The sequence below is a fragment of the Gymnoscopelus braueri genome, assembly GCF_963280865.1.
Source record: "Gymnoscopelus braueri genome assembly, chromosome: 18".
NCBI lineage: Eukaryota > Metazoa > Chordata > Actinopteri > Myctophiformes > Myctophidae > Gymnoscopelus > Gymnoscopelus braueri.
Window position 1 is genome coordinate 37,631,960 of NC_137618.1, and position 22,087 is coordinate 37,654,046.

Consider the following 22,087-nt stretch of genomic DNA (forward strand, 5'->3'; position numbering starts at 1 on the left):
TCATTCTCGGTCAGATTGAACCCACCCCAACAGTAACTTAAAGCTTATCCTTAAAATAATACATTTTCTTCAACTTTTTCGCATAGAATAGAAGGCATTGCAGAGAAGGGAGTAGAACAGGAAATGTAACAGCATTCCATAGATCCTTACGTCTATTTTCAGCTATTTTGTTTGAGTGATAAGAAGTAATACTGTACTGTGTAACCTTTTCAATTAAACAAAACATAGTTTTGATATAATTTAACATAAATGTGTGAATTAAACTACTCTAAACACAATTTGTATTGTATTGACCAAATTATGTATACTGTAGGCACCCGAACTGTACCGTAAATGCATTTATTTATGTATTTATTTTTAAATAATATCATCCAGCATCCTGCAGCATTCCTTTTTGAGTGGTACTTCTGTGTAGACAAACGCTGTAATGACAATGGAGCTACAAGAGGTGTCGCCACCATGAATGTTACTCAGTATGACTTTAAAGTACATTTCAGTTGTGCTCATGCTAACACCCCGCATTGTTCACCGCAGAAAGAAGAGAAGGCCATGATAGCCAAAATGAACCGTCAGCGGACCAACTCTGTCACCCACAACACAGGCCACTGGACCGACAGACCATTCTACAACCACTTGGGGGGCAACCAGGTCTCCAAGGAGATGAAAAGGATGGTAAGAACATGGGACGATAAAGGACCACTTTTTAACCCTATCTTCATATAATTGTAGCCCACGTGAAAATGTATTTTCTGTGTACTAAATTAGTGGAGAGGTGAGGAGACCCCTGTTAGTGAACAAACACTAACAATGATTAATATCAGAATACAGAGCTTTAACATTTTAACAAACAAAAACATTTATATCACTTACACCACCTTTAAAGCGTCTTCTCACTCTGTAGCAGTCCTGCAGTGTATGGGGAGGTATAGTATTCGCTATAAGTATTTACGTCAACTCCAGGTTGACACAAACACAGGCATTAAGAGTTCTTCTTTCCATTAGGCAAAAGTGCCGGTATTTATTTGGTATCACCTTCGAGGTTCCAAGCGAGCTGAGGCGATACCAAAAGGTGACGTGAAAACACTGCAGACTACTGGTTGGTCAGTAGCGTCGTTGCGCATCGGCGGACTCCCCTACAGTATACGGGATGGAAGCTTCCAAATTCTGTTAACAAACTTTTTAAATTATCTGTTTTAAATGTGAAACTGCATGGCCTATTTTTATCCGAAAATTTTATCATAAACAGTTTTTTGTTTAGTTTTTTTGTCGGACCGCACAGGTAGAATAGAGATCGTTTCCGGAACAGTATTAGGCTTAGCATTAGATTTAACGTTAACAGCGTTTAGCACTCACCTACGCAGAGCGTCGCTATGACAACCAGTGGCTTCCTATCTGCAGTGCAAAACAAAGTAAAGCGAGTAGACATGAGCCGGTAACATGCAGTGGTTCAATGACAGTTGTTCTCAAACTTTTCAATTTCAAAGGACCCCCATAACTCTCAGAGTTACAGACCTGTTAGGGTCCATTTGAAACCCCCTCAAGGAACCCAGAGGTCCCTGAACACCACTTTGAGAACCACAGTCTCAGATATACACTAATTGCTTAGATAATACATAGCGGTAATAAGGCTGTGAAGCTGTTGAGGTGCTATGAATGCTTTACTAAATAAAGTACATTTTAAAGTGATAGCCTATCAGCTTGAAAACAAGTTAAGAGGTCAAGAAGATGTTCCCTCATTTGCAGAACGTAAACGGCTAATATTTGTCTTAAAAGCGACTAGATGACACGATGATGACAATGGGCAAATGACAGCGTTTGAACTGCACAGTGATTCCCACCCAGCACACACACCCACACACCCTCTCGTCCATCATCCGGTGGCAAAGGCTATGTATTTCTAACACCTAGAAGACCCTTGTGTGTTGCATGTGAGGGGGGGTGTACCCCCCTCACATGCAACACACAGTGCTGGGAGTGGCTTTGAGGGCCAGTCAGGGAGGTGGCGGTAAACATGAGCGGCCATGTTGAACCAAAATGCCAAAACAAGCTGTCGCTCCATTCACACTCGAAGCAGGGTGGGTAGAAGAAGAGAAAAAAAAGAATGCAAACTCTCCAGGGAGGGTGGGTTCACTTTAGGTAGAACAAGGAAGAGCTTATAAGGACAGGGGGGTTGGCTTGGTGTTAATGTGATGTGGCTATTTTGACTTCCATCTTTATTTACTTCTCCCACTCTGGCCACCCACAGAGCCGAAAGAACCCTGCGAATGGTGATTCACTCATGAGCAGAGACACACGCGTGCACACGCACACACACGCACACGCACACACACACAGGCACGCACGCACGCACACACGCACGCACACACACACACACACACACACACACACACACACACACACACACACACACACACACACACACACACAAGTGTTATCTTTTGCTTGTTATCTTGGGTTGTCAGCGCACACTCCTTTTCTTCCTCTCACTCTTTCTCTCTCCCTTGCTGTCTCGGGAGCGTCGAATGTCTTAATTACATTCATGCTTTTATTTATATATCCATTGTGGGTGAGAAGATAGCCTTTGGTCAAGTAATAGACTTTACTGTAGTTGTCCCTGCAACCCTATTTCTGTGTAATATCCATGCAACAACTCTATTTCATCAACTCAGCAGGCCAGAGCATTGTTAAAGTTGTAACCACTTCATAAATGAAACACTTAACCACAAACAATATTTCAAAAATAGCTGATCGGCAAGTGCACAACGCATTGCGCTGCAGCATTTTGTGAGCTTGTAGATTTTTTCGGAATATTTTCTAAATTGTTTTATAATCACCGCTGCCAAGGTGACAATGGTTTACTGGTTGATTCAAAATCAATTTAACTTAACAAAAGTGAATTTATCTTAAAATTGACCCTTGAGGGTGTTAATTCAACCCTGAAAGTGTAAAAAATGGGGCAGATTTAGCTGTGCAGTCTTTTGTGTGGAGTGTGTGCAGAACACCGACATTGCTTCACACAGCGAGCTCTTTGGACCCTTCTTTGGCTGTTACAGATGTGTGTGTGTGTGTGTGTGTGTGTGTGTGTGTGTTGGCCTTTGGTCAATGATTATGAGCTGTCAGACATGTTCTCGCACCCCGCTGAGCGCGTCGAGTGCTGAATTAACCAGACGAGTAACGTGACTTCTCCTCTGCTGCGTTCTGTGCCGGTGGCAGCCTCTGTGTTGGTCGGATGTGAATGAATAGTAATTTATGCAATTTAAACAAAAGAAATTGCAGTTTTTGGTTTGAAAATCAGTTTGTTTTTTCTCTGTGAGCGACGATAAAGTATAAAGTTGGTTGGTTACTGAGATGGTGGCTTGTTGATCTGGAACGTTTGTTTTTATGTTTGTTTTACTTTGCCCTCATCCTGTCCTCTCTCTCTCCCTTTTCTGTCTGTCTCTGCATGTCGCTGTCTTTCCTCTCTTACTGTCTCTTCCTGTCTCCTTCTACATTGCACATAAATCACCCAGCACCCCGTAAAGATAAAGTAAGCAGCAGCGATGGCACGAGAGCATAGAAAGACAGGCGAAGGGCATGAGAGAATGTTTCTTTGTGTGAGTGTGTGTGTGTGTGTGTGTGTGTGTGTGTGTGTGTGTGTGTGTGCGTGTGCGTGTGTGTGTGTGTGTGTGCGTGCGTGTGCGTGTCTGCGCACATAGGCGAGTGTGGGAGGGAGATAGGGAAGAGGGACATTGATTCTTACTGTAGTCCTTGTTGCTTGTATCCAGAGACAGACAGACAGAGCAGCAGCAGTGTGAGTGACCGTATGAGGTGTTGAGCTGTGTTCTACATAATATATGTAAAGTACAGTGCCTTACAGTACATACTATTGATGCAGCTCTCTCATACAGTTTGTCACAAAGCAGAGCCGCTGCACAGAGTTGCCAAGTCTGCTTATTATAAGCAATGTTGGGCTTGTTTCTCTGTAAAGTCGCTTGTAAATATTGGTAGTTGTGGGTTGCGTATTTGTTCTTTTTGGGCTGGTTTCGAAAGTGTAGTTATTTATTTGGGCTTCCTTCCTAATGTTGTTTAAACCAGTGGTTCTCAAATAGTTTCATGTCAAGGACCCCTAAACTAATATGTATTTGTCCACGAACAAATACATATTTTGTGCCAGGGACCCCCAAACAAGATTTGTGTAGTTAAAATGTTTTAAAAAATATTTTTTTATAGCAGATCTACAAGCTTGTGAACCTGTAGATCTGCTTGTTTCTCTTACTAAATCTGGTAACACTGGCTGTGTTCTATGCAGTGTACAGTACAATGTACTGTATATACACTATGTGGCTTGCTGCTGCACCATTTTGGGAAAGCTAATTAGCTCAGCTGGTATCTCTAAGATTATTGTTCTCAGTGAAAATACTGCTGTGTATTATTTGTTGTTTTGCAATAACTTGTGTATAGTGCTTGGATGTCTCGTGCGTAAAACTAAGTATTGAAGACAAGGCTGGTAGTAAGAAAATGTTGTTGTGTACTTCACCACTTGAACACTAGCATCCCTATTCTGGAGGGAACATTCACAGAAAATAGCCTATTTACAAGCTCACACCACTCTGCTATTTTCTCTAAAGAGATTTGGTGTAGAGAGGGGGGGGGGACCAAGTACAGAGCCGATCTCTGTCAAATACAATAAGTATTAGTTTACTAACTATAGAGGGTTCAAGTGTTTTAAAGAGTCCATAGTAGGCTACCGTACTATTGGCCTGTATTGTTGTGTGTATCCACAAGAGGGCAGTGGTGGCACACATTTAGAGCCAGCCTGGCTGGTATAATTAACCCGTGTCACCATTGCCATAATGATCACTGGCACAGGGCTGCTTCTATTAGTGTCATCAGGCAGCATGATAAGGAATGAGGGAGTGGGTGAGTGAGTCTAATTACCAACTTTCATCTCAAACTAACTTTCATCTCATTGTCTTGAGCATATATCAACACTTCCCTTTGTGTTGAAGTGCAGCTCTCTCCCTGCTCGCTCTGGTAAGTGAGAGGGCTTACCAAGGAAATAAATCAAATAATAATGACTTACAGTACTTAGGCTACTTGATAGTGGGTTATTATTTTTAGTTTGTTGTTTTCCTTTGCTTCAAGCCATGCTGAGCTTACAATTTGAGAATAACAGTGAATTGCGGATCCTCTGCTGCAGTTTAACACAGATGGCGATCGTGTTAAACATCAAGATTCTTAACACGAAAACTCCTATATACACGTAGTTGACCAGAGTCCCCCATGGTTCTACTAAGCCCCTTCCTTTTTTTCCCTGTACACCAAATATCTTCCGTGAAAATTGCCAATCTACAAGCTCACAACAAGCCACGTTGCAACACATTGTGAGCTTATAAAAGCTTATTCTCGCCGGATGTCCACCTCAGAATAGTCTCTCGCCCTGACACCTTCTGCTGTATTTCATTCCTTTTCTCAAACGAGCAATTTCTTTCATCTCGCCTCGGGTGCTGACTGTACCTGAAATGAAAACCGTAGCTGTAAAAAGTGTTATTATGTTCATTAAATGAAATTCTATGAATGAGGTGTATGCTGTTTTCTCTAGATATGTGCTGTAGTGATGACTGAACTTTAACCTGGCATTCATTTGTAAAGACTGATCTCAGTGTCATGTTACACCAATCAGATGTTGATATTAGATTGAGTATTATTATACATAAAAACTAATTATTATTCCACAAAGCACACAGAATGTGACGGGCCTTGTCCAACATTGTTTGTAGTGAAATCAACATGTTGGCCTGCATTCTCTAAGCCCATGTCGAACGACCTGTCATCACCTGAACAGATTTAATTTCCTCTTTTTATTGGGGATTTCTTCAAATGAATTTCGGACATGACCGGATAAAGTGGGCTTTTGTGAAAGCCTGTCGGGGAGGTACTTAAGTCCTAGATAATGTCTTTTCCCACTAACAGTCCCTCTTTTTTCATTTTATCTTCTTTCCTGTCTTCTAGGGATTTGAAGACCCCAAGGACAAGTGAGTACAGACGCTTACGTCCCCTCCCTCCTACCCCACCCAGTCTCATGTCTTTGTTCCTGTGTGCCAAGGTGATGGGCTGCTTGTATTAACCACTTTCAACCTTGTGTTTTGGGCATGTCATTATCTAGGCGGGGGGAAAAAACAAAAAAAAATCAAACATGCAAAATTTTAAACATTGTCAAAAAGCACAAATATCAGATCTACAGTACAAGCTTACAACTCATTGCATTGATGCATTGGGGTGCACTGTGAACTTGTACAGTAGGTCGTCTACTTTCACTATTTGCGGTGGTTAAGTGGTTAATAATGGTGGTGATTGTTGTGGAAGCCTAATTCATGTTTTAGAGTTGATTAACATAAGACCCATGGAGCAGTTATGTCCCAAAAATTCTTCCACTCGTCTGCTTTGCTCTTCTCCTCCTTGGGCTTTCCCATCAAGAATGTTTACCCCGGGGCGTCTGGGTGGCACAGGGTACACGATTGGCCTTGCTTTGCGGGTGGGGAACCTGAAAAGGATTGTGTTCTTGGTGTTCTGGAGCATTGGTTCTCAAACTTTTTCATGTCAAGGACCCCCAAAATGATATGTATTTGACCGCGGACCCCCAGAAGCAAATATTTGAGTTACAAATATTCGCTTCCAAAAATATATGTATTCAAAGGTTTGCACAAATGTTCACTATTTAAAATAGCAGATCTACAAGCTCATAGCCCGCTATGAGCTTGTAGATCTGCTATTTTTGAATAGCCAACGTATAAAAGGTTAAAATGATTGTGATTCTATATTAACACATTTAGCTGGGGACCCCCTGGAACCCCCACAAGGAACCCTGGTGGTCCCCGGACCCCACTTTGAGAACCAATGTTCTAGAGAATCCTACAGGTCGGTGACGGTGAGGGTGCGTGTTCAGTGGGGAGGTGTTCTTTTCCTCGTGTTTCGCCTTCCCTGTCAAACTCACTCACTGTCGGGTGAAAAAACGTCTGGCGACTCAACGAGTCTCGGAGGAGACATGTGGTTGTCTACACCCTCCCCAGCCCAGCTTACACCCTGGTATCCCTAATTTGGGCACGTCATTATTGGGGGAATGGGGAAGGAGAATTGGCATAAAAAAACAAAGTAAAAATAAATAAATAATAACAATGTCTCCACCGTTAAACGAAGACCTTACATGCCATGCTACTTCAATTTCAACAAGTGGAAGATCAGCTCCAATCAGTGAATTGTAAGATAGTGAAAATATCAGATCTACAAGCTCACAACCAGTCACGATGGGACGCGTTGTGAGTTTATAGATCTGCTATTTTCACTATGCATCCCCCATTCAGTGATTAGTCCTTGGGACACTGGACAAGACTAGCCTGGTTCCAGACGAATCTGGCATTGCAAAAAAAAAAAATTGCCCTCTGCAGATTAGGTCTGGCCCCTCTCAATAGAGATAGGATTTCTCTCCCTCCGAAGTTGTGAGGGACCAATCAGGGCCCAGTATGCAAATATGGGGCGGGTTTATCATCAGAGGCATTTTTTTTATTTGCCCCTCGGAAATGCAGGTTCCACACAGAGATTCCAGACTCCAGAGATCTACGCAGTGATATTAGTGTGTGTGGAGGAATTAATTTTGCATAACGACTAAATTGGGGAGAAAAAGGGTAAAAAAGAAAGAAAACAAAAGAACGAGAAACACAATGAGAAAACAGTAGAGCCGTTGCATACACTCAGAGTCCCCTGAGAGGCAAACAACAGCTGGTCTCGTCCTGTGTTATCTAGACATTTCATTTTCAGAAACACGCAAGAGAACCTCAACCCAGAGGACGAGGTCGACGAGTTCCTCGGCAGAGCCATCGACGCGCGCAGCATCGACCGGCTGCGCTCGGAGCACGTCAAGAAGTTTCTGCTCACCTTTCGCGAACCCGACCTGGAGAAAAAGGTACGGATGTGTACGTAGGCGCACATAGGCACGCACACACACACACACGCGCACGCACACACACACACACACACACACACACACACACACACACACACACACACACACACACACACACACACACACACACACACACACACACACACACACACACACACACACACACACACAGATGGAATACGCCCTTGTAATATACACACATATACGCGGGCAAACAAATACACACATTGCCAATATCACACCGTGTAGTTGGCCGCAACAAGCAATCTTTCTCACAGCACTCCACTCTTCAAAATCCAGCTGAGTCCAATTACTGTCCTTTGAAGTGTGTGTGTGAGGGGGTGGTGTTTCAATTAAAAGCACAGGAAGACGGAAGAAAGTGAGAATAGAGAGAGAGGTGTGAATGGTGGGCAGATACAGCCCCGGTAGGTGCCAAAACTCCACCTGCAAGTGAGGAGGAAGGTCAGACTGGAAAGTCTGACCTTCTTGTGTTCCTATTTGCCCGTTTGCTAGAGAAGCCTGCAGCTTACTTTGGGAAAGTGATAATACACAGAGGCAATACATCCTCGAACATTTGAACCATCGGGTGGTCTAGAGAGGTAGTGGCGAGTCCTTCGATAAATTGAACAGAAACCGTGTCAAAATCATGGCACTGCGTCTTTGAGCTAACATTGAGTCAATTATTCCGGTACGTTTGGTAGCATTTGAATGATTTTAGACAAAATGTAAAACAATCCCAGAAAATGAAGCAATTAATGTCAAATGGGTCTATGTACAGTATGTCCGATATATATTTTGGCCAAAGCTGTGAGTAGACATACTGTATTTGGACCGGCAGAGTCCTTTAAACTAAAACAAATCCGATGATGATTTTTTTTCTTTATTAGAATTGTTTTGTAGTTACACAAATTTTGTCTCTCTAGCCTTTTTTTTTTTCTCTCCTGGCAATGTCTGTTGATGATGCTTGGCTCTGTCTTTGTCTCCTCCTCCTTCAGTACTCCAGGCAGGTGGACTCCAAGTTCGGCGCCTACGTGGCCTGTGCCTCCCTCGTCTTCCTCTTCGTCTGCTTCATCCAGATCGTCATCGTGCCAGAGTGAGTCCTCCTCTCTCGCTTGAAACGCCCTTCACCCCACCCCCCACCCCCCACCCCCCTTGGACCACTTTCACTTTCACAGATGGTCTTGTGAAAGGCCATTCTCTCCCCTAGAGGGGCTTTGCATTGTGAGGAAATGTCAAATTCGATCGTTTTTGAAAGACATAAAAGGCTGGCTCAGTAAGTCTGAGCAGAAAGAGAACAATGTGTAGATGACAGTTCTCATTAAAGGGGACAAAGATGAAACTGCTGCTTTAATGAAGCTGCTCACACCGAGCTGGATGCTGCAGCTAGGAAAGCATGTTGAATCATCATTCAGTGTGATTAGAGCTCACTCCGAGAGAGATTCACAAAAAACATAATTTCTACCTTCTGTACACTGACCTCCATTCTCTTTTGACCTATTATTTTATAAACCACATGAACCCTAGCATCCCTATTCTGGGCAGTGGTGTAAAGTAACTAAGTACATTTACTTAAGTACAATTTATATAGTATTTTTTTACTTTACTGGAGTATTTCAAATGTTCAGTACTTTTACTTCTACTCCACTACATCTCAGAGGCAAATATTGTAATTTACTTCCACTACAATTATTTGAAAACTTTAGTTACTTGTTACTTTGTAGGTTTTGATTATTATTACAAAACATAGAGTATAACACTTCAGCCTTATATATACATTTCGGCCATTTGGAAATAGCAGATCTACAAGCTCACAATGCGTCGCATGAGCTTGTAGATCTGCAATTTTCAAAAGATTTTTATACATTTGAAAACTTGTGAAATGGGACATTCTGCGTAATCAGTACTTTCTACTTTTGGTACTCTAAGTACATTGTGATACCAATACTTTTGCACTTTTACTCAAGTACATATTGAATTTGAAACATTGCAGTATTGATACTTTTACTTAACTCTCTCAGTGCCAAGAGTATTTTCATAAAGTACTCCCCCAGTGCCAGCAATTTGCGTTTTTTTATATTTTGTAATTTTGTAATTTTTCATTCAAATAAATGATCTGATTGGGTTTTTAAACCCATAATACAGTTCTACCAGTAGAGAGCAACAAATCGACACATTGATGATCTCGCTGGCTCACTCGCCCCCTCCCAAACAGGCTCACGTCACATCCGGTCATAACCGGATGTTGACATTTTTGACAATCGTTGATCGGGCTAAATTACGATGTGATACACGACTACGATGACTGATCGTCACCCAGACCAAAGAGAGTAGACGTGGACCTCTCCGTTTGTTTTTTATACCGTGTGAAAAACCGTGACTTTCCCTATTCTGGCCGAAAATGACCGCGGGAAAAAAATGAGAACCGGAAACGGAATCTGCGTCATGAAACCGGAACCCAATGAGTCTGAAGGAGTCAGGAAGCGAAAGTGATCATGAAAAATAAACAGAATAGCGCGACCACAGTCAAAAGTAAAAACTCGGGATTTCTCGTGCTGGCACTGAGGGTACTCGGGAAAAACTCGGGGCGTGGCACTGAGAGAGTTAAGTAAAACATTTGAGTATTTTTTTCTACCACTGATTCTGGGCATGCCTTAATAGGCGAACATTTGATGAAGAGATTTGGTGTTTAGGGATAATAGGAGGGGGCCGAGTATAGAGCCCTGGGGGACCATAAAATAGCGTTTAATGTGTAATTCAGGGATTAAGGTGGGAAGTGGGGAAGGGGTTATAAATAGCAAAACGTGCAAGTCAGAACGGTGCACAATATACACACACACAATGTCAGACATGCACTCACATCCCGGTCTGTCTTTCTGCTCGTCTGTTCCCAGCTCTAGTCTGATGATGCTAGGCTTCTTCATCACCTGTCTGGTCCTCCTGATGGTCGTCATGTTCATCTCCACCGTCTACTCCTGTTTTGGGGTGAGTATTGTCTGGTCAAAACCGATGTATGTACGGATACCACTTTTTTCCTTCCCGAAACCGATTCCGATACCCATAACGTGCGTATCGGTCGATACCGAGTACTGATCCGATAACAGTAGTGTAAAAAAATCTAGGACAGTGGTTCTCAAAGTGGGGTACAGGGACCCTCAGGGTTTCTTGAGAAGGTTCCAAATGGACCCTTACAGGTCTGTAACTCTGAGAATATAAATACTCCTGGTCAAGTATTTCTCAGCTACAGGTGAAAGTTGTTAAGTCAAATTTGTATTTGAGTTAAAGTACTGGAGTACTTTCTTTTAAAACTTCAGTATTTAAAAGTAAAAGCTTATTTCAAATGTAGAAATGTCATGTTTTTAACACCTTTACCGCCGGGCCCGTAGTTCTACGGGCCGTTAAATCCAACGGTTAAGCGCCGAGCCCGTAGTCCTACGGGCTGCGGTCTTTTCGCGCATGCGCGGTCCGGGTGCACTTTCGGAATTTTTTTGATCCACTTCCGTTTCCGGTTTGATGACAGGAAATAGAATTATTTGGGATCCGGTTTCGACGATCACGCCCGCTCCCATTCTACAGACGAAACTGAAACTCAATTCTCTTCCTGTAGTTTTTTCTCCTCGCATTTCACTGTTTAACGTAATCCGCTCTAACTACAACATGGATGCCCCGTTTGACACGCGATCTTCACTGGGAGATACAGGGAGATCTCGCGGATGTAAACAGACCGTTCACGGCTCAATCTTAAGGATTTTAACAAGATCTATGGCGACATGAAAAAAACAAAAAAACAACAAAAACACCTTGGCACTGGTGAGTACATTATGAGATTAACCTCTGGCGGTGGATGTGTTAATTGATGCATTGCTGTTTTGAAATGTAGAAATTTCATTTTATTGCTGTTTTGAAGTGTAGAAATTTCCCCCCAAAACATTAAAAAATACTGAAAATGGCCAAGCTCATAATGTGTCGCATCGCAACAGATCAGCTATATTCATTATTTTTTAAATAGGGCTTAATTGGTTACTTCATAGCGTATTCTTTTGTGCATTTGGGTCGCGGGGGTCCTTTCCTAGAGATATAGTGGAGTCAGAAGTACAACACTTGTATTTGAAATGTAGTGCTATGCGACAAAGCGTCACAATACGACACATTGTAAAACATTGTGAACGGGGGGGGGGGGGGGGGGTCCGCAGCCAAATGCATTTCAATTTGTGGGTCCTTGACATGAAAATGTTTGAGAACCACTGGTGTATTAGAGAACCCTTTAGCTTCTAACCTGGAGTCAGCCTGTGATGCAGTGCTGTTTATTTGTCTGAGAAGGCCTCGTTTATCACGGCTTTGTGCTGACAACATGACAGCATGTTGTATGAGCAGCACTACCGCTGTACACCTGGGAGGTTGCCATTGATTTTCGTGATTTTCTTCTTCTGTGTGTGTGTGTGTGTGTGTGTGTGTGTGCGTGTGCGCGTGTGTCTTTCGCATCAATGTACATGGTCAGGTATGACTCGGGGCTGCCGGTACAGCTGGCACATTGACAGACAGTAGTAATTGCCTCACTCGGGGTGTGTTTATCTCTGGTATTGGTCTTTGAAGAAAGCACTGTTGGCTGGTGACGTCAGAGACCATAAAACCTGTGGCAGCCCTTGGGATAACCTTTTAGATTAATTTCCGGTTCTCTCACTCTGCTGGCTCTGACGATAGGTCGTGGGGGAAATAAGAGATGATAGAAAAGAACCAGGCAGCCTCTCCCACTTTAGCGTTGTGTTATTGGAGAGTTTTATCTGTTGAGTCACTGCTATACATTATGTATGGAAACACATTCAGGCTGTATTATTGTACATTTTTATGTCTTGGAGATCATGCCATTCTTGGGAGCTCTAAAATTAGGGCATTTCCATATCGTTGCTGTCGGGTGGAAACCTTGTATGTCCAAAACCTTTTTTTATTTTTTATAATTATAAAAAATAAAAAAAATTATAGGGAAAATAGCCGAGCTACAAGCTCATATTTTTTTGTGCTATTTTCACTACTTTTGTTTGACACTCTTGTACCCTGATGTAGGGCGTTAATTTACAACAAAAAAACGTTTGGTTGGGAAAAGTTGAAATATGGAGATACAAGGTTTCTACCCGACAGCAACGATATCTTGGTAGGTTAAAGTTGATGTGGATACTTGTTGGGTAAATATTTATAAAACATATAATAACAACCTCAAATGTCCAACGTTCCGAGCTTGTAGATCTGCTACTTTTGATGCGTTCCGAGCTTGCAGATCTGCTACTTTTGCTACCTTTGTGTGACACTGTAGTATGATCAAATAGGGCATTAATTTACAAGAAAAACACACAAAAAGTTCAAATATGGAGATAAGAGTTTTCTTGACAGCAACGCTATAAGGTCTTCATTCCTCCCCTCCACCTCCGTTAAGCCTGAGTCATACTGAATTAGGCGTGGGGCACACCCACCCATTCAATTAATGTATCTCCCCTCTGTTTCTCCCTCTCCTCCTCTATACCTTTGCACTGCTATAGTTGTTCCCAGTGCCTCTGCAGATGCTGTCAAAGAGGATAGTCCAGTCCAGGCTCCACAGCACCCTGGTGGGCGTCTTCACCATCCTCATCGTCTTTCTCTCAGCTTTCGTCAACATGGTAAATTACCCCCCCCCCCCCCCCCCCAGTCGAATAAAGCCCACGGCAGATGTTATAGAGTCGCATCGCATGAGAATATTTTGAAAATGTTGATAGGCAACTTTATTATGCGATATAACATCGCAGGTTTACAGCTGTAACCTTTTTCTGGATCACTGCCCACTTGAAAATCTTGAAAGCGTTATACTTTAAGTTCTTATTTATTGATATCCCTATGAAAACAACATTTTCAACGTTTTAAAGAAAAAAATACCATGCCATTTTTGTACATACTTTTTATATTCATGTTATCATTAAAATCAATTATTTGGGGGCCCTCTTGCAATATCCTCACGTCCCGCCAGTGCTCCCCGGCCCGTAGGTTGAGACCCGCTGCTCTCTACACACAGTACAATCCTCACAGTGTTCCTCTCTCCTGTATAGTTCACCTGTAGCAACCGTGACCTGCGGAGCTGCATCGCCTCGCGCCTCAACATCAGCCGCTACAGCGTGAACGCCTGCCACGCCCACCTCCTCAACTACAGCCTGGGGTCCCAGTACAGTGTCTGTGGAGACGCCTGGCCCGCCTGCAGCTTCCCTGAGGTATAAGGCTGGACATAATCCAGCACATAATGGAGCCTGGATATGTGTGTGCATAATTAGTGTTGATTTTGACAGCAAATTTTTTAGTCATAGTCTTTTGAATAAAATTTCATTTAGTTTTAGTCACATTTTAGTCATCTGAAATATTTTGGTTTTTGTCTAGTTTTAGTCGACTAAATATCATAAGATTATAGTCGAATAAATCTACAGCAGATTTAGTCGACTAAAATGTATGTTGGCGGTGCCTTGATGGCTTAATGGCTGATTTTACACCTGGTTGCCTGCTGAAAATAGCCGATCTACAAGCTCATGTAGATCTGCTATTTTCAGAGCACAACCAAGCATAAAATGACTTGTCTTTCAGTTCTACTGGATCTCTTCTCCACTCGTCCCTCACTAACATTTGAGTCTAGTTTTTATTTGTTGACGAAATTGTCAATATATTTAGTCTTAGTTTTAGTCATCGTAGCTTAGTTTTTATTTTGTTTTTATTTAGTTTTCGTCAGTGAAAAAAGGTAGTCGACAAACATTTTTCGTCATAGTTTTAGTCGACGAAATCAACACTGGCGTATGGGTCTGAGTTCACTAGGTCTGCAAGGTCCAAGAGAACAGCCCAGACCTAAAATTGCCTCCCTGGCTCTTAGTGCATGTTAGTGTAGTTTTTCTTTGTTATGTTGAAAGAGTGGATAATACAGTTCAGACTTAAAAAGTTAATTTGCGTGGCATGCATTCTGTTCCCACGACAATGCCCCGCCACTACTGTATGTCCTGGAAGAAATTGTCCCCATCATGGGTGCTTTTTATTGAACCACTTAAACAACACTGGTGTCTCTATTTTAGGCAAATTTTCTTTGTAACTTTACAAAGTAATTCAGAATTAACAAAGCAGATGATCTACAGATCTTTGTAGATTAGCTCTTTTAGCTATTCGTCATACAAATTATACAATGCTTAAATGGTTCATAAAGTTGAACTTTTGTCAGCTGTGCGCTTTGCAGACTTTTCCTATTGGGTTAGAATGTCAAACAGCTTGTGTGAATGTAGATTCTATTTTGTAATATATTTGCGTGTAGATGCTTCATTCTACAGTAATATAACATAACGTTTTCATTCAATGCATTTAGTAGTTTGACATGACTAAAGGCCTTTTCTCCCCTGTCTCTGTCTGTCTGTCTGTCTGTCTGTCTGTCTGTCAGTACTTCTCGTCCTGTGTGGTGCTGAGTCTGCTGGCATGCTCAGTGTTCCTGCAGGTCAGCAGCATAGGCAAGCTCTTCCTCATGCTCTTCATCGAGCTCCTCTACCTCCTCATCCTGGAGGTGCCTGAGGTCAACCTCTTCGACAACCAGGACTTGTTGCTCATGGCCAACGCCATGTAAGTTGCTTCATTACTGTCTTTACTTGTGAGGGCCTAATGGCCACACAAGAATACACCAGGTCGGGTTTGAATGTGTGTAAACAAACAAGTATTTCTGGGTAGAATGTCTATGGACGTCTTCACAGTATAAATTAAAGTGTCCAGAACGTTAGCTATGTCTAGTTTGTCAACCTGAGGATATTGATAATACATAATACATAATACATTCATAAATGTCCAGTTCTTCCAGAAATAAGGCTAATGAATATTAGGTACAGCACGTGAGCATGTGCATTATATTTGAAGTAACTCCATACGGTTGCTTTAATCCTGTTTAAAACCCTCTCTGTTCTTCTCCCCACAGTGACTCATTCAATGGAACAAGGTGAGACTGATGAGGAACTGCATGTGTCTGTAGAAAGCTACTAGCCGATCTACATCCTCACGACGCACTGCGGTGCAACGTGTTGTGAGGTTGTAGATCGTAAATGTTTGGCCGCGGGACACTGTGGTACGACTAAGTGTAAATGATTAGACGTTAGTGTCATCTGGTTGAGCTAACTTCCTCATTACACAATTGGAGCTAATGTCCCGCTAACAACATGCACTTAGCTTGATGAGTCAGCATTTAGTGGGTGTCTTGACGGTAACTGGTGTCTCAACCGGCATTATGGTCTCGTCCGTCTCTCTCTGCCCTTCAGGTTCTTATCTCTGTATACTGTACGCTCCTATCTAACAAAACAATAAAAATGCTGTGTGTGTGTGTGTGTGTGTGTGTGTGCGTGTGCGTGTGTGTGTGTGGGCGATGTCAACTCAGCTGTGAGGTGGATTCCAAGGTTTCCCTAAAGATCATGACTCCAGTGGTCATCACCGTGTTTGTCCTGGCCCTCTATCTTCACGCCCAGCAGGTGGAGTCCACAGCCAGGCTGGACTTTCTCTGGAAGTTGCAGGTATGTGTGCGTGCGACGACGTGTGCGTGTGTATGTGCATGCACGCACATGCACACGTATTTATGTTTTCATCACTGCCTCTACTTCTAAGTTTCAGCAGTTCTCCTTTGTGTGTGTGTGTGTGTGTGTGTGTGTGTGTGTGTGTGTGTGTGTGTGTGTGTGTGTGTGTGTGTGTGCGTGTGCGTGCACATGTACACACGTTTTCATGCAAACCCTTTTTGTTACAAGATCTGAGAACCTTTCATTAAAGGTGACAGCCTTTCTATTCTCTGGGCTTCACTTTTAAGTACATCTCAATTGATTCCTGACTACAAAAGGCAGGCAGATTGCCTCTCAACCATTTCTTTAAATTACCATCAATCTTCTCCTCCACAAATTGCCACCTGCCACCCAGCAGTTGTGGAAGAAGTACTCAGATGTTTTTACTTAAATAAAAGTAGCAATACCATAATATTGCACCACTGCCACCTTACCACCCACCACCCTACCACCAGTGGTGGAAAGTAACTGAGTACAATTTTGAGGTACTTTTACTTTACTGGAGTATTTCCAATTTTCAGTACATCTGAGGCAAATATTATACTTTTTACTCCACTACAATTATTTGAAAACTTTAGTTACTTTGTTGATTTTGATTAATATTACAAAACATACATTAACCACTTCAGCCCTGTGTATACTTTGGCTATTTGAAAATAGCCGATCCACAAGCTCAAAGCGCAATGCGTAGTGAGCTTGTAGATCTGCTATTTTCAAACGATTTTTTATATATTTTAGACATTTAAAAACTTGTGAAATGGGATATTCTGCACATTGAGTACTTTTACTTGTAGTACTTTAAGTATATTTTGATGCCAATGCTTTTGTACTTTTACTCAAGTACATTTTGAATACTTCACTGTAGTTTTTCTACATTGTAGTATTGATACTTTTACTTAAGTAAAACACATAATTGAGTACTTTTTCCACCACTGCCACCCCACCACCAGGCCACGGAGGAGAAAGAGGAGATGGAGGAGCTCCAGGCGTACAACCGCCGCCTGCTCCACAACATCCTGCCCAAGGACGTGGCGGCGCACTTCCTGCAGCGCGAGCGGCGGAACGACGAGCTGTACTACCAGTCGTGCGAGTGCGTGGCCGTCATGTTCGCCTCCATCAGCAACTTCTCCGAGTTCTACGTGGAGCTGGAGGCCAACAACGAAGGCGTGGAGTGTCTGCGGCTCCTCAACGAGATCATCGCCGACTTCGACGAGGTGAGGGAACGGGAAGGAGAAACCCCCGAAGCCTGATACACATTGTTGCTGTCAGACAGAAACCACGTATCTTCATATTTCAACTTACAAATATTTCAACAACAAAAAATTTTTATGTTAACTCTCTCAGTGCCAAGCCCCGAGTTATCCCGAGTTTTCTCTGAATACCCTCCCTGCCAGAACGAGAAATCCCGAGTTTTTACTTTTTACTGTGGTCGCCCTATTCTGTTTATTTTTCATGATCACTTTCGCTTTCTGATTCCTTCAGACTCATTGGGTTCCAGTTTCATGACGCAGATTCCGTTTCCGGTTCTAATTTTTTTCCCGCGGTCATTTTTGGCCAGAATAGGGAAAGTCACGATTTTTCACACGGTATAAAAAACGAACGGAGAGGTCTACTTCTATTCTCTTTGGTCTGGGTGACTAACAGTCATCGTAGTCGTGTATCACATCGTAATTTAGCCCAATCAGCGATTGTCGAAAAAGTCACATCCGGTTAATGACCGGATGTGACATAAGCCTGTTTGGGAGGGGGCGAGCGAGTCAACGAGGCGATCAATGTGTCGATTTGTTGCTCTCTACTGGTAGAACTGTCGTAAGTGTTTAAAACCGCAATCAGAGAATTTATTTGAATGAAAAATTTAAAAATTAAAAAATTAAAAAACACGCAAATCGCTGGCACTGGGGGAGTACTTTATGAAAATACTCTTGGCAGTGAAAGAGTTAATGCCCTACTTTGTCTAGGGCTGTCACGATTACAATCTTAAGATGATGATTAATCGTCACTCAAATAATTGCGATAAACGATTCAATTGTGTTTTCTGGCATTGAACATTGGAACATAGGAATAAAAACATCATTTTTGTTTGCCTTTTAGGCTTTGTGTCAAAAATTGCTCTGGGCAGATATGACAAATAACTTTAGATATACAAAGAAATTACTGACTTATTTAAAAAAATTAATAAAATAGCAGGAATAGCTGATCTACAAGCTTGTTTGTAGATCAACTGTGTGAACATTTTTCAACATGGAAACGATCATGCAAAATAATTGGTTATCTCAAATAATTGCGATTAGGCGATTATGTAATAATTGTAACAGGCCTAACTTTGTTGTTAAACAGTGTCGTGCAAAAGTGGCGAAAAATAGCCGATCGTCAAGCTTGTAGTTAGGCTATTTTAGCTTAACCCATTAATACCTGGAACGCATCTGTGTCACTTTTAGATTTATTTAGGCTATTCAAAAATAGCAGATATACAAGCTCATAGCGCGGCACCGAGTGCCGCGCTACGAGCTTGTATATCTGCTATTTTTGAAAAATCGTGAAAATTATATATTTTTAAAAAATTCCGAAAAACTGTTAGGATTTAGAAAATGTTTAGAAGCGGCTTCAGGTCTCAATGGGTTAAGTAGGGGATTCATTTACAAAAGAAAAACAAAAATGTTATGTATGCACGGTTTCTGCCAGAGACACCTGGTCATATTCAGCTTATTCTGTAGGCCCGCACCATGAGTATGTCCTCACAATATGTATGTCCCCCCCCCATCCCCCATTAGATTATCAGCGAGGACCAGTTCCGACAGCTGGAGAAGATCAAGACCATCGGCTCCACCTACATGGCCGCCTCGGGCCTCAACGACTCCACCTACGACAAGGCGGGCCGCACGCACATCCGCGCCCTGGCCGACTACGCCATGAGGCTCATGGACCAGATGAAGTACATCAACGAGCACTCCTTCAACAACTTCAAGATGAAGATAGGTGAGCAGCGAACTCACAGATGTAGTGGACGATGGAATGCACACATGGACGCTGGCGCATTGGAATCTACAAGTCACATTATCGTTAGAGATTCGAGAGTGGAGGTGGATCTTTATTAAAGAAATATCTCTAAATTACAGCGGATCCAGGGTACAAAAGCCTTCTGTCCACAAAATACATAAAGCTCCACCATGTAACATTTTAAGAACAATAGGCCTATGGCACATTATGTCCCATACAAAATAAAAAGTTGCATTTATAAGCAACGTATTGATACATTGTCAGATACTTGGATGTGTCCTTATTGGTCACTTTACCCAAATACAGCTCAAGTGGAGTTGGAGGGGGGGGGGGGGGGGATTCTGTCTGACTTCGTCATTCTAATCAATGATGGAAAAAAATAACTATCTCCAAAGTTGGGAGTTAGCTGGCTTGACCGACAGTTTTGAGGCTCCAATGGAGTTCGGAGGTTTAGTCAGAAGCGCTTTTTAATACTTTTCATTGGTTCAATATTTGTAAAAACCCACACACAGACGTAAAGGGTGTTCAATAGCACTGATTTATAAAAAAAAAAAAAAAAAGTTGAAAAATGGAGATTGCTGGTTCCTGCCAGACAGCGACGATATGTAACCCCTAGACACAACTTCTGTAGTCAAGTCTACTGAAGATTAATGCATGGACACGTTTTTCCGGGTCCTTCTGAGACATTAAGTCCTTTAATTCGTGATATATCCTTAGTCTGATACTAGGCTGACTTTGTAATTTTCTTAATGAGGCTGCTGAAATTCAGTCCATGACTACACCAGGAGCTGAGCACTGACTTTTAATCGTTACTTTTAGTTTCGTTTAATTATAGATTCTAATTTTGTTTCTGTTCTTTTCAAATGGTGGATAGCTTACTTTGGGGACTATAAACTCCTCCATTGATTTGAACATGCCTGTTCTTTCAGACAGCGCTCTAGTACTTTGCTTGAAGTGTCCCCACCTCTTTTCTATAGGTCTGAACATCGGCCCGGTGGTGGCCGGTGTGATCGGAGCCCGGAAACCTCAGTACGACATCTGGGGCAACACGGTCAACGTGGCCAGCCGCATGGACAGCACTGGTGTACCGGAGAAGATCCAGGTGAAAACGCCCTCTGTGTTCTGGATGCAGTGGTTCTCAAAGTGGGGTCCAGCAAAAGTAGTTGATATAGCATCACAATCATTTTAACCTTTTATACGTTGGCTATTCAAAAATAGCAGATCTACAAGCTCATAGCGCGGCACCGAGTGCCGCGCTATGAGCTTGTAGATCTGCTATTTTTCAAAGATCTTGAACTGTTTTGACACAAATCTTTGCTTCTGGGGGTCCCTGGCACAACATATTTTCAGATGGGGGTCCGCGGCCAAATATTTGGGGGACCTTGACGTGAAAAAGTTTGAGAACCACTGTTCCGGAGGCCTAGTGTGTGACCAGCTTGACATGAACTGTGACGCTGTCTGGGGAGTTGACCCCAAATTGTGTCATCCCCAATACATTACATCATTTTGGCTGAGGATTAGTCATTAGTCTGTCTACAAAATCTCACAATTCTAAGCACCCAAAGTCAGGTTTAAAGTGTGTAATATCTCTGGATGTGGTTTATCTAGCACGCTGTACTCTCATTAACCATTTCCTTCCACTCTGCTCTAGGTCACCACGGACATGTACCAGGTACTAAATTCCTACAACTACGCACTGGAGTACAGAGGTATGGTCACGGTCAAGGGCAAAGGAGAGATGATGACATATTTCCTCACCGGGGGACCTTCCAGCAGTTAACAGCCGCTAAGAGACGCACAAACCCTGGGGGCGAGGCAACTTGAAACACAACGTTGTCGCGACAAGCAGGCTCAGGGAACTGTAATCGAGACTTGTGCTGGCCGAGACCGAACCTCACACAGTCCCTGGCCCCTACACATGTGGCTCAGCCAACCCAAATGTCCAGAATGGACAAGACAGGAATGGACGCCGACCGACCCCCCCGCCGCTCCACTCTGAATAGAGAACTACTCGGGGGCGGGGCCTAGGTAGGCCAGAGATTTAAGGTGACCAAAGACGTCCAATCAGACTGCAGGGACAGATTTGCCAGCTGTGTCAGTCAAGGTCCTTAAGGAAGTGAAGCGAGGCCGAGCTCATCGGCGTGGGAGTTGGTCTTCTCGCGAAGTTCTCTGACAAACCTAGTCTGATCGTTTCACTCTGCCAGATTGCCACCGACATTAAACTGAGGGATCCACGTGTGGAACAAACTTGCATGAGGACAATGATTGCTTTCTCTTCCTTTCTCCATCTCTCTCTGTTTCTCTGCCTATATATATATGCAGTATATATATACTCACATAAAGCACACACGCTGTTTTATCTGTGTATATATATAGCATAATATATGTAAAACCTGTACACGCTGTTTGAGTGATACAGATAAATTGCAATGTCCGAAGCGTGGACGATGGTACCATGGCATGGTACCAGCCAGCACCGCAGCAATACCAATCCCTTTACAGTGCGCAGCCGATGGTATGGACATGGAGATGTTACTGTAATGTGTGTCCGCTGCAGGCAGGTGGCGCCAGGTAGACAGCG

The 22,087-nt window shown here is 42.7% G+C and overlaps 1 protein-coding gene across 1 annotated transcript in view; it reads left to right on the top strand.

Annotated features, from left to right (window-relative positions):
* adcy5 (adenylate cyclase 5) overlaps positions 1–21,807 on the top strand; it is a 105,276-nt gene extending 83,469 nt beyond the window's left edge. Inside the window, exons 8-20 of the mRNA XM_080412223.1 lie at positions 535–672; positions 5,992–6,014; positions 7,795–7,939; positions 8,935–9,032; positions 10,831–10,921; positions 13,468–13,584; positions 14,008–14,166; positions 15,363–15,538; positions 16,338–16,470; positions 17,460–17,723; positions 19,281–19,485; positions 20,484–20,608; positions 21,158–21,807. Of these exons, the coding sequence (XP_080268349.1) occupies positions 535–672; positions 5,992–6,014; positions 7,795–7,939; positions 8,935–9,032; positions 10,831–10,921; positions 13,468–13,584; positions 14,008–14,166; positions 15,363–15,538; positions 16,338–16,470; positions 17,460–17,723; positions 19,281–19,485; positions 20,484–20,608; positions 21,158–21,286 (1,803 nt within the window). The 3' untranslated portion in view covers positions 21,287–21,807. The remainder of the gene's footprint in view (positions 1–534; positions 673–5,991; positions 6,015–7,794; positions 7,940–8,934; positions 9,033–10,830; positions 10,922–13,467; positions 13,585–14,007; positions 14,167–15,362; positions 15,539–16,337; positions 16,471–17,459; positions 17,724–19,280; positions 19,486–20,483; positions 20,609–21,157) is intronic.
* The last annotated feature ends 280 nt before the right edge of the window (positions 21,808–22,087 follow it).